At 43.3% G+C, this 13,268-nt stretch overlaps 1 protein-coding gene across 1 annotated transcript; it reads right to left on the reverse strand.

Moving 5' to 3' along the window:
* Window positions 1-5,237: 5,237 nt before the first annotated feature.
* On the reverse strand, window positions 5,238-12,757 carry LOC127295528 (SNF1-related protein kinase regulatory subunit beta-1). Its single transcript, XM_051325493.2, has 4 exons — window positions 12,401-12,757; window positions 7,029-7,210; window positions 6,634-6,796; window positions 5,238-5,973 (listed from the first exon to the last, which is right to left on the reverse strand). Exons 1-4 carry the CDS (start codon window positions 12,632-12,634, stop codon window positions 5,659-5,661), a joined length of 894 nt encoding a protein of 297 aa, XP_051181453.1. The 5' UTR covers window positions 12,635-12,757; the 3' UTR covers window positions 5,238-5,658.
* Window positions 12,758-13,268: the final 511 nt, after the last annotated feature.

Below are 13,268 nucleotides of genomic sequence, written 5' to 3' on the forward strand. Positions count from 1 at the left end.
GTTTGGAGGCTGCCTCAAAGTCTACCACAAGTGAAAGGGCTATTCCTTCATGGGATAAGCTTGGAGAATAAGGTGAGCCTTCGTGGCGTTGGGAAATCCTTCGTGGGATCCCACACCTCTCCAACGTGACGTACTTTCCTCTTGAGGAAAGGAACACGGGAATACATCTTCGTCTCCGCGTGCTTTCGGTTATCTCTAACCGAACTCTTTACTTGTGTTACCTAATCTGTGAGAGCCTTCGTGCTTGAGTTACTTGCATTATCATCTAGGTTGTCTCACCTAGTTTGTATTAGGCTCACATTTATATTCCGCAAATCCTAATATTGCAAAGAAAGAATTAAAATTTGTAGAAACCTATTCACCCCCTCTAGGTTTACCATCTCTGAACTTTCATAAGTTCATTAGCTTTCAAAAAGGGGAGCATCCTTTATTTCATATTAACTTTGGGATGGTAATTTTGTTGCCAAAAAATAAAATGCAACCAAATTCAGTAATACCGCCCAATTCGCATCCTTAATGTTGGCTTTAATGTATACTCACTAAGGTTGGGACGAATGGCTGGCATCACCGAGAAAGTGGTACATCCAACAGAAACCGCGTTCATGATAGATAGACATATATTAGAGGGGTGGTGATCCTACATGAGACCATCTATGAACTTCATAGGAAGAAAATGGATGGAGTCTTGTTTAAAATTGACTTCGAAAAAACATATGATAAAGTAAATTGGGCTTTCCTGCAGCAGACTGTGTGTATCAAGGGTTTCGATCCCAAATGGTGTGGAATGGCACATAGAGAAGGGAAGTGTCGGTATTGGAGTCAATGATGACATAGGTCATTACTTCCAAACTAAGAAAGGGCTCCTTTAGGGAGATCTATTATCCCCTATTTTGTTTAGCATTACCACGGACATGCTAGCAATCATGATAGCGCGAGCTAAAACGGATGGTCAAGTTGGTGGTTTGATTCCACGTATAGTCGAATGTGGAATCTCCATCCAATACGCAGATGATACTATTCTCTTTTTGGAGCATGACTTAGAAAATTCTCTTAATATGAAACTAGTGCTTTGTATTTTTTGAAAAATTGTCGAGTCTCACAATAAACTTTCATAAGAATGAGATTTTTTTGGGGGAAAGCTAAATATGATGAGGCAGATTACACGATTCTTTTTGGGTGTGATATAGGATCGCTACCCTTTAGGTATCTAGGGATTCTTATTCATTTTTGAAAAAAAAAAATGGTGAGTGGAAACCTGTAGAATATCGCTTTTAGAAGTTGGAAGGATGCTATCCCAGGGAGATCGTCTTGTTCTTATAAACTCTGTTCTCCCAAGTTTGTTGATGTTTATGTTGTTGTTCTTAGAAATACCTATAGGGGTAAGGAAAAGATTATACTTTTTCAGATCTCTTTCGTTTGGCAAACTGATGGCCACAAGAAAAAATATAAGGTAACAAAATGAGATATTATTTATACACTGAAGGATCAAGGTGGGTTAGGTGTAGAAGTTTTAGAGTTAAAGAGTAAAAGTTTACTTACAAAATGGCTATATAAGCTTATAAATGAACAAGGTGTGTGGCAAGAACTCATACAAACCAAATATTTAAATATTAAAACTATTTCTCATGTTTCAGCAAAACAAAGGCACTCTTCATTTCGGAAAGGGTTGATGAATGTTAAAGATGAAATTTAGGCTCGCTCATGATAGGTAATAGTCAAAATACTAGATTTTTGGGAAGATGCCTGGTTAGGGGATAAGCCTCTTTGTTATCGGTATCCAACCTTATATCATATTGTAAATCATACAAATGTTACAGTAGCCAATGTCATGTCCTCAACTCCTCTAAACATAGGTTTTAGGAGACTCCTCTATCAGGAAATAAATGGGATAGATGGATTCACTTAGTGCTGAGACTTATGCCTGTTCAACTTTCCGATGATGGGGATGTTTTCCGATGGAACCTAACTCCCTCGGGGGTATTTACTGTTAAATCTATGTACATTGACTTGCTAAATGGACATACAGCCTATCTCAAAAATTACATTTGGAAAATTAAGGTGCCACTTAAGATCAGAATTTTATATGGTTCCTTCGTCGGAAGGTGATCCTCGCCAAAGATGATTTAACTAAACGGAATTGGGAGGGTTGTTCTAAATGTTGTTTTTGTGATCAAGATGAGACAATACAACATTCATTTTTTTACATGTCCTTTCGCAAGAATTTCGAGGAGAAATTTTTTATGACTTTCAGTATTCGGCCGACTAATATTGCAAATTTATTCTGGAATTGGTTAAACGGGGTGCCAAAAAAAGATAAAGACCACATTAGTGTTTGTGTGTGGGATTTACCATGTGCCATTTGGCATGTCCATAAAGGTTTATCTTTATCAAAATGAGTTTTCCATCATGGTTATCTATTTAATTACGCACTGGATCCATATATGGTCATGTCTGCGGCCGGCGGAAGTGCATGCTTGGACATGGATGTTGGGTGCTACCGTTTGGCAACGGTAGCACAAGATTTTTTTACTGCCGGTGTGGTTGGCGGTCTGAGAGGCGTCTTACATTGTAAAAATTAAAAAAGACACTATGGGTAGTCTCGGCGATCCAAAGTTGCCTAGCTAGTAAGTTGTTGTGGACTTGTGGTAAAGTGTGCCTGGCATGAACATCCGAACAATCCCCCAGAACTATCACTCGTGCAGGGAGGGGGGACTGGACAGAGTACAACAATAATTGATGGGTTGACTGTTACCTCATGATGCGCGCGCCGAGATTTTCGGCAGCAGTGACATCTTGTTGGAGCACGCGCGGTATTGCGCCGTCTCGCCGCCTTGCATGCCCGATGCTTGGTCGCTTGACGACGATCCGACGACATAGCCACCGTCCTGATTGCTCGCTATCGCTAGTACTCCGCTTGGTGTAGGTGCGTCTCGCCGGACGTACCAGCCGTGCAACACCAGTACCACCACACGCGCGCACAGAGCAGACGCCGATCGATCGATGGCGACAGTGAGGAGGACCCCGGCCGACCGAGCGCGTCCATTCAACTGGCACCGGCCGGACCGAATCATGGTGAAAGAGATGGAGGAGAGAAGGGGGGCTATGTACAGTATGTTGTGCTCTAGACAGAGGGCGTGATGAGGAGACATGCATCATTGATGGGCGTGCAGCCACTGCGGCGGCGACGTGCAGGCACAGGCACAGGCACAGGCAGGGCTGCAAAGACAGAATGATCCGTTCCAATCCATCGTCTGCTGCCTGCTCCATTTAGTTACGAGTGCTACTTTTTACTGGAGTCACGGTGTGACACTACCACTACACAAAAATGGATGATGGGAGGTGGCGACCAAAGATTTGACACTTCTCACAGCAATCCACAGCTGCTTTTACCGGTGCCAACTGTTCCCAGCACCCACGCTATCTCAGCAAGCACGCCTTCTGGAATGGAATTCCAGGTGATTGAACAAACTGCCACGCTTCTGCAGCACACATGTAAGGGCGTGACTGGTGGCCCCAAGGAAAATTTCACCATTTCCCATTTGGCCTGCTGGACTCGTGTGAGGAGAAAGAGCTTGAGCTATGTTGTTGTGTACTATGTTTGGTTCCAAATAATGTTAGTAGCGGTATGAGGGAGAAGTAGAGATCAGACTGATTGTTAGGCCACAAATCGTGTTTCTCAGTTGATGCAACACACAATGTTTGGCAGCTTGTATAAGTTCTAATCTTGTCACCTTGCACGCACGGTTGTTAAGGTTACAATTGACGAATCTAGCGTTTAGGTTATTACAAAGCTTATGACCGCATCAAATACATGATCCGGATCAAAATGACGAGGATGATCAAGTTCTTCACTATGACCTGCGATCTTTGGTGGAGCTTCATGAACCTCGAAATGCAGAGGCACATAGTAGCATGACTGTTGCGATAAGAACTGTGAGTAAGCTTCTTCCCACCCCTCCTCCTAGTTTTGTACTCTTTGTGGAGGTTGTTCTCCTATCCCTTCGCAAGAGACCCAACCTTCTTCCATGAATTGTACACTTCCGCCACTCTCCCATAGTAGACCACATATCAGTTATACTTCTACCAACACAGAGCATAAGAAACATACCATTGCAAGACAAGTGCAGAACATAAGCTAAACAATATAGGCATGCATGATCATATAAGCGAAAGTATCATACAAATTCAATCTACTAACGATCATACTAGCTATTCTGATGTCATCCTACCACCATGTCAAAAGATGGTGTAATCCTACGACCCATAGCACCAGAAGTTCAGCATCATGCGAGGGGTTAGTATATACCACCTCACATAATGTTATAGTTGGCCATGTGTCGAGCTGGGTCGGGCCGAGGAAAGCCCGACGCTAAAAAATCGGGCCCAAGCCTGGCTCGGCCCAACCAAATACCTAGCAAGCCCATCGTGTCGTCAGGCCACGGACCGAGTCGTAGTGCAAATCTACATTTTCGAGCTACCCAGGCCCGGCCCGGCTGTCAGGCCAACATTTTTAGGCCCAGGCCTGAGTTTTTCGGGCTGAGCTTCGGGTCAAGCTGCCCATGGCTAGTATACATAATGTGCAGGTCTAGTATAATTGTTCTTCAAGTCCTAGCTACTTCAAAATGTACAACCAACATGTCATCATCTTCATCATACATGCATCACCACCACCCCAGCACAAGAGAGCAGTAGACGTAGTAGTGTTTGGTCAGGAAGGTCCCGAGCCATAGCTCCCCGTGATCCTTGGCCATCTGTACAAACCCGCTGCCCTGAACCGTGTTGTCGAAGAGGTGTCATAAAGCCAGCGACAGGCAGTGCAGCAAACATCGGTTGACTGCCTGCTCCATTTAGTTACGAGTGCTTTTTTTTTACTGGGGTGATGGTGTGACACTACCACCACATGGATGTCTCGCTGCCCATCTTCTGAATTTCTCACCATGGCTCAAGCACAACACAAACATGGATGATGGGAGGGTGGTGAGGAAAGATTTGATTGACACTTCTCACTGCCATTGGCAGGTGCTTTTGCCGGACTGTTCCCAGCACCCACGCTATCGGATATCAAGCACGTCATCTGGAATTTCCATGTGATTGAACAACCTGCCACGCTTCTGCAGCACACATGTAAGAGTTTCACTCCACGCATGTTCTCACAGCATCTGAAGTGACACACATCTGGACAGCGCAGAACTTTGGCTATCACAAAGACCTGAAAGCACTAGGGCGACACATCCAAATTCGTAACCAGTACCTTTGTATTATTACATATACCACCCATCGCCATGACAAACAATCAAAGACCAAGAATCACAAGATCTAACTTCTCATACAATTCAGTGGGTTTCCACGGTTCTCACTCCCCTCACATTTCTACAAGTATCATTCCTCCTGTGGGCTGGAAACAACGACCAAATGAGGATATGTATCAACTCAACACGCCTGAACCCTCCACCAGAAGGTAAAACAAGGGGGGCAGGGCAACACCATCATGACAGAACAGCGATGTACCACACCAACCGAAGCTCCTGCAAATTATCGAAAATACTCCTGTACCTCAAGTGTGCTTTTACAGGAAGAGAGGCCACGATGTTGCTGTTCTTTGCTGGTTCCGCAGTGTGAGTTGTCAAGCATTAGCATCGACTTCATGTGGTGGCTACACTATCTTTCTATGGGCTTATACAGGACGACTGTTACATATTTCGACTCAAACCTGTGGGTTACACCAAGAGCTACCAGCGGATGGGCGCCCCAACCCTTCTCAATGAACAGGTGGTTCAGGACAATGTGCTGGGGTCGTGCGCATACTTCTTCCGAGTGCTGTGAGTTAAGAACGCCGAGGTGAAGCTGAGATGGAAGAGCAGGCGGCTCCTTGGCAAAGTCCTTTTCCTCGGGTGACTGGAAACTGTAGCTGGACTCTGGGGATGGAGGGGCCTCAAATTCTGATACACTTTCAACACTCTCAGGAACAAAATCCTGCATGCATAAAATGAAGTTCCCAATTTTAGAGGCCAAACAAAAGGGGCAATTCCGGCATCGATATTCCCGTTTTAGCTCAACATCAGTACAAAAAAATCATATTCACGATTCGCATTATGTAACTCTTTCTTGCTTATTTAATCCCAATTGTCCCCAAAGGTCATTTAATAGTTTTCTCAATCCCATGTTAGTCCCATAGGCCTTTTAACCATATTACCAAATTCATCGCTAAGAAACAAAGTAGTCTATGCAGCAATTTAAATATACTTGATTTCAAGTATCCATGACCAGATATTTAACCAAAACGAACTTAAAGAAATTATTATAAACAGCTACTATTAAACATAAGAATCGGTGCAATGAATTACATAACACTATAACAGAAGTCCTTACGGACAAGTATAAGCACTTTATCAGTTTAAGCATGCGGCTAACAACCTTTCTCACATTAATTTATAACCTGACCCAGAACATTACACGGATAACTTGAGTCAGATAAAATAAAGAACATACAGCTTTTTTTTTTTTGGAAGTTATGATGAATGCAATAAAATCTATTTATATGCCTCTGATCGATTTGTTCCTTCACGCACATTTTGATGCATGTTCGAGTTAGAAGAAAAAATGTTTCTACCATGCAGAAGAAAGAAAACTCACATGAACATCAAGAAGGTTAACAGCATTGCCCATGGCGTCAGTTTCACAGGGAAGATCAGGAAAACATCTCCTCTCTCCATCTACGACAAATCTATAACGATAAACTCCAGAAGGAAGAATCAACAAGAGAGAATGATCTTTCCCAGATTTCTGCATTGGTTTTCTGCAATGTACATATGAACATGATCAGAATTAAGTTTGCTGCGTTCCGAAAATACAATTTTACTAAGGGGATCTTGCATTCAACAGTACTACATATATGGTGTATTTCCATTGTTATTATGTGTCAAATTAATATCAATCAGTGGGTTCGAAATCAAGGAAATCATGTTGTTGAAAATCGTAAAAGGATGTACATCGATTCGTCAAATGTTCAGTATGCATTATTTGGTTACCTTGATTTCCAGTTATCCCATGATCCTTCAACAGATACACTCTTTCCTCCAAGAGTCCACACAATCAAAGCAGGAATTTCCTTTTGAGGGGGTCCATCAAATTCTTCTTCTTGTTCCTTCATCAGTATTTCATTGAACACTGGAGTTACATCAGCAGGTCTTACCAATGGAGGTACAGGCGTCTGCAAGATTGTAGTTATCAATATACCAAGAATGTTGCTTCATATAATAAAGTAATTAATCCTCTCTGAGCAAACATATGACATAAAAGGATGACAGATAACAGTGTATATGAGACAATTTGGACTACAGATAGAACAGATAAGTAAAGAACAAAGACAATAAATGATGGGCACTAAAACCTAGGGGTGGGCATTCGGTCATCACCGAAAATTCGGTTTTTGTATTTCGGTCTATTTCAAATTCGGTTAGAAAAAAATGAAGACCGAAATATACTTGTTACTTTTACTACCCGACAAATTCGGGTACCCAATAATTCGGGTTCGGGTTCGGTCATGACCGAACAGTGTGGCTGACGTTGTCAACGCAAAACTTAGACATTATTTAGTAAAAGGTTGGCAATAATTTAGATGTATTTTGGGTGTTTTTTCATTGCATATATTATTATCAATTGGCACGAATAAATGTTCAACAATCTAAACAAAAATGTAACAATGCTAGAGAAGTTTATCAACATTCAACAATATCACATCTCACGCACGTCACAAAATCTAAAGATTGGGACGGTCTTACGTAAAATTCGGTCAGTTCGGTCTATTCGGTTACTCAGAACAAAATGACCGAAATGACCAAACTTAATTCGATCTATAAAATTTTCTACCCAATATTTTATCGGTCATTTCGGTCTCGGTCTTTTCGGGTTCGGTCTCGGTCTTTTCGGTTTCGATCTTCGGTCATCGGTTATTTTGCCCACCGTGACTAAAACCCATCACAGTCACTGAAGCAAATCCCAGACCTAGACAATACTGGTTATCATTAAGTTGGTAGTTAATACTCGCTCTGTTCTAATATAAGTGTCTCAACTTTTTCTAGATACAGCGGTATCTATAACAAAAATACATCTAGATACATCCGAATCTAGACAAAGTTGAGTCACTTATTTATGGACGGAGGGAGTAGTAACTTACAGAGAAATGCTTGGTTTTCCTAACAAATGGTTTGGACCAATCTATGTGCAATAAAGACATCCACAAAGTACTTGTGCAGATGCATTAATTTAGCAAGCTCTAATCCAATATCTAGTCTCTGGCCTTCTATCGTTTCGAAATGTAGAACTAAGAAATATTTTAGTCAGTAATCTGTGCTCTCTATCAGGAGGTTGTACCCCTGATGCCTTCCTGCTCAATGAAATGAAACGTACATTCGAATTTTGCGCTATCTCGAAAACAAACAAAAAAGTAATCTACATTATAAACCATGAACACTGGATCTTTGAGATCAGAAACCCAGACAATATAACATGCCAATAGCAGAACTGCTGTAAGAATTTAGCAACACAAAAGATCGCTAATAGAACTCCAGAGCTTACGGGTAGCAGGTTTTAGTCACAGTATTTGACAAAGTAGAAATATCAACTCGGGAACTGGTGATATACATACTTGTCACAGTATTTGATGAAGTAGAAATATCAACTCAGGCACTGGTGAAATACGTACTGTTGAGAAACTCTTAACTCTCAAGCAAATCTTTAGCAACAGTAATTTTGGACTAAATAGTCTAAATCACAGGCAGCTCATAAGAATGCACATGCTTCCTTTTAACCAGAAAAACTACTAATATTGTATCAGGGGAACTCCACCTCTCCTAAGGTATTTATACGGAGACAAAAACAGTTCACAGAAGCTGTGGTTGCTGAGTTGTTATAAACAGGAACACCTTATCAGCTGTTAAGAGACGAAGACAAGAGTGGGATATTCAGACCACTAAGCAGCATCCATAAGAGTGCGAGATAGGATAAAAGCTGATGTGGAAAGGGAGTTGAAAAAACCTCAACCAACAGGGACTAGCATGTGTGGATTTTATTTAGTTAAGAAGAAATAACAAAGGCACACACCCTGCAGAGCCAAGGCTTGGTGGGCAGGCTGGGCGTGCACCAGGGCAAGCGCCACTTGCTGACTTGTCAACACTCAGTTCCACGGAAGGGGAGTTAAAGAAGAGAGATACTGAAGTTGCATGAAAATGCGGGTTAAAGGAGAGCGGAACATGATGTTATGTACACACTAGCGTACCAAAAACAGAACAACCAAAAAGAGGCCAAAACTAGCGAGGCAGAAGCGAAAACTAGGAAAAGAGAGCCAAAAGCCCAAAACATATCAGCGTAACTACTGAACTAGCAAAAATATCTAGACAGTGGTAGTATCTGTAGGCCTAGCATCTCCAGAGAACTAAGGGACAGTTAAGTGCTCTGTGAGCCCCCTACCTCTCTCACCACACCACATGTAACAACAAAACAACAAATCCCTTAGATACAAGACATGCACTGGAACAAGTTTATCTAAAATCTTATTTAATGTGTTGTATCTCCTCCTAGATGTAGGTATCTAAACTATGATTAGTAGCACCCTAAGAGAACTGCAGTTAAGCTTATTGTATAATAAGTCATCCGCTATTTTGGTGTCAACTAGTTTTGAATCTTCAATGAAAACACTGTAAGCATGCTCCCAGCAAGCACTATTTCTAAGGTTGCAAGCAGGGAATACATTAAATGGATGTAACTATATGGTGTATCTATTCTAACACTCGTTTTTACAGCCACTAAAATTCCTTGTCTTCTTGTATCCCATGCTTAATGCAACAAGTTGCAATTGAGGCAGATGTAACTGCCTTTTCTCATTTCCATCTGTGCACCATTTGCGATTCATATGATTATACCAAGCAAATAGCAAGAGGATCCTAAATGTTTTCGCTTAATCAATCCTAAGGTTAATACGTGAGGGAATGGAAAAGTTTTAGTAAATAATTACAATATATAAATAGTTGATGTTAGTGGCTTAGTGCATGACACTGAAAAAACAGTGAGAATGTAGGTGACTGAAATACCAATTCAATCTTCAGCTATAATGAGTATTATACATCAGGTTGCCTGCCCTAACTAAATATATTGATCAGGTACTTTTCAATTAATTACTTTGAATTGGCAAGAACCATCAATTCGTTGTGCCCATCTGAAAGTCCTATATATGGGCACCTAAATTGATGTTCAGAAGATCAAGCAGGTATGCGCCAGCATCAGTGCCAAAATGAAACAGATCCCTAACATAAGTATAAAGCCTATAAATTGCTTGAACAGCCAGACAGAAACATCATTCTCACTACCTTAACTAATGATTAGGCAAGTAAAAAGTGAAAAACCAAGCTGCTTCAAAGCATGCCCGATTAATAATAACCAAAAGAGCAAAACCCAGAGAATGTATCTACGATATTTGATGTCAGTGTATCGCAAGAGATCTATACTTTGCAGAGATAAATAGTATAATCCCAATAATGCAGCAGAATGATTGGTTTGCAAGTAATAGACAGTGCTATAAATGAGCCTTAAGTGAACATATTAATCAGGTACGTTTTTCATTTTATTACTTCAAATGCATAGACGCAGCTTGCAATATGACTGTACTAAACGTATTGACTTTATTTTGGCAAGCACCATTTCATTGTACTCATCTGGAAGTGCTATAAATGGGCACCTAAATTCATGTTCAAAAGACAAGGCAGGTATGCGTCAGCATCGATGTCGATATGAAACAGAGCCCTAACACAAGTAGAAAGCCTATAATTGCTTGGACAGCCGACAGAAACATCAGTCTCGTCACTAACTACCACATCACCATTACAGTACCTAAATTAATGATTAGGCAAGGAGAAAGTGAAAAATTCTAGAACTAACAAAGCTGCTTGAAAGCATGCATGTTATTAACCAACACAGAAAGATCCTGGGAACGTCTCTAAAGATCAAACTAGTACAATTCAACAATTTGCGCATAGTAGAGACACCCTGTTTAGCCACACAGGTTTAAGTACTGGCCAAGCTGCTTGAAAGCATGTCAATTATTAAACAAAACAGCCAAACCCTGAGAACGTCTCTATGATCAAACTAGCACCATTCCACAATTTGCACATAGTAGAGACTCCCTGAACAACCAATCAAAGCTCGTACAAACGATTGCTCAAGTGAAAATGGGCAAGATAAACACAGCTAGTGATTTGCTGCATAGCAATTTACAATCAGAAGCAACAAGATAAACTAGCAGGAAGCATGGCCGCGCTTAGCCCGTATTTGATGACAGTGTACCACAAGAGACCTATGCTTTTTAGAGAGTAATGCCATAATAATCCCAATAATGCAGCGGAAGGATTGGTTTGCGAGTAATAGACAGTGCTATAAATGAGCCCTAACTGAACGTATTAATCAGGTATTTTTCATTTTATTAGAGTACTTGGAATGCATAGACGCAACTTGCAATATGACTGTACTAGATGTACCGAACTTTATTTTGGCAAGTAGTATTTCATCTGAACGTGCTCTAAATGGGCACCTAAATTCATGTTCAGAAGACAAGGCAGGTACGCATCAGCATCAGTGTCAGTATGAAACAGAGCCCTAACACAAGTAGCAAGCCTATAATTGCTTGGGCAGCCGTCAGAAACATTATTCTCGTGACTAACTTTCCACATCGCCATTACAGTACCTAAATTAATGATTAGGCAAGGAGAAATTGACAGAGTCTAGAAGTAGAACTAACCAAGCTGCTTCGGATTTTATTAACCAAGATAGACAGCAAAACCCAGGGAATGCCTCTACGATCAGACTAGTGTGATTCCACAATTTGGACATAGTAGAGACCTCCCTGTTTAGCCACAGGGTTTAAAGTAGTGTCCAGGTACCAAACTAATGCTCTGAAATGGTTTGCTACCGAAGAAGAGCCAATCGAAGCTCGTGTAAACGATTGCTGGAGTGAAAAGGGGAAATATAAGCGCAGCTAGCGTTTTCCTGCATTGCAATTTGCAGTCAGAAGCAACAAGTTGAAGTAGCAGGAAACATGGTCGCGCTTAGCCCCTGTTCTCGCGCAGAGATCAACCAAGGAGTTCATCCAGACGAAGTGAAACATTAGCCAGGAAGTGAATTTGGAGAGTACCGACCCATCCCCAGATCGCGACCAGCCCATCGCGTTGGGAGGGACCCTAAGCCAACCAACCAACCCACCGCAATCGGTCGTACTTCCACATCGCCAGATGGTCCAGATCACATCCAGGGAAAACTACGCAATCCGAATCAAACTCTGCAGGAGACTAGGAGTAGGCGGAGCAACGAAATGGAGAAGTGGGTGCGGGATCTGGTGATGTGGGGCGTTTACCTGGGGCACGAACATCCGGGGCGAGAGGGAGCGGCCCGGGCTTCCCGGCGGCGATCCGGGCCCGCCGCCGCCGCCCACGACGCCGACCGAGCAGGCGCGGCGCACGTGGTTGCCGCCCCCGCCGTACGGGGGGAAGCCGCGGGCCGCGGAGGAGGAGTCCCCGGCGCCGTCCTCGACGTCGGCGGCCTCCGCCGCCGCGGCGGCGTCCTCCTCCCTGGCGCTGGCGTTGCCCATGGCGGCGGGGCTCCCCCGGCCGAGGGGCGGCGAAATTACGGGAGTGCCACTCCCTGGCGCTGCTGCGGCGGGAGGGGGCAAGGCAGGCAGAGGGACGAAGACGAGCGAGAGGGAAGGGAAGGAAAAGGGGGAAGGCAGGGTGTGTTTGCTCGTTGCAATTAAAGCTCGTGCCCTCGCCCGGGAAGCGTGGCGGCGGCCGTGCGCCCGGCGCGTCGTGGGCTGCGCCGTCGCCGTCGGGCGGGACCCGCGTGGCTGGCGGGCGGTGCAGGTGGGCGCGGCGCACGGAGGTGGCGTGCGGCGGCGAGCTTGCTGGTGATGTGTACCTGACGTGGAGGCGGGGCGCGCACGTTGGGTTGGGTGAGGGTGAGGGTCGCGACCCGAAATGTGGTTGGTCTGTTCGCGGTGCGATCCCATTGGCTTGGCTAGGCTAGCGTCTTGTCCTCAGAATCCTGGCGTCCAAGCATCGTGAAAGCGATTCCTGTTCTGAGGAAGGAACAATGGTAAAACAAGGATCGGTCTTGTCACGGGATTATTAGTCACGACCAATCTTGTCCAGCTCCAGTGCAGGGAATTAAGCAACAACTGTCATCGTTATTAGTTGTTTCCAACGATTCGATCATTATACAGCTTGGAC

The sequence above is a fragment of the Lolium perenne genome, chromosome 4 (genome assembly GCF_019359855.2).
Source record: "Lolium perenne isolate Kyuss_39 chromosome 4, Kyuss_2.0, whole genome shotgun sequence".
NCBI lineage: Eukaryota > Viridiplantae > Streptophyta > Magnoliopsida > Poales > Poaceae > Lolium > Lolium perenne.

Excerpts from the sequence above, each read along its gene's own strand:
- LOC127295528 (XM_051325493.2), bottom strand. The coding sequence starts at position 12,634 with ATGGGCAACGCCAGCGCCAGGGAGGAGGACGCCGCCGCGGCGGCGGAG. Across the intron at positions 6,797-7,028 it reads TGGGATAACTGGAAATCAAG|AAAACCAATGCAGAAATCTG; the intron begins GTAACCAAATAA and ends TGTACATTGCAG. Across the intron at positions 5,974-6,633 it reads TTAACCTTCTTGATGTTCAT|GATTTTGTTCCTGAGAGTGT; the intron begins GTGAGTTTTCTT and ends TTATGCATGCAG.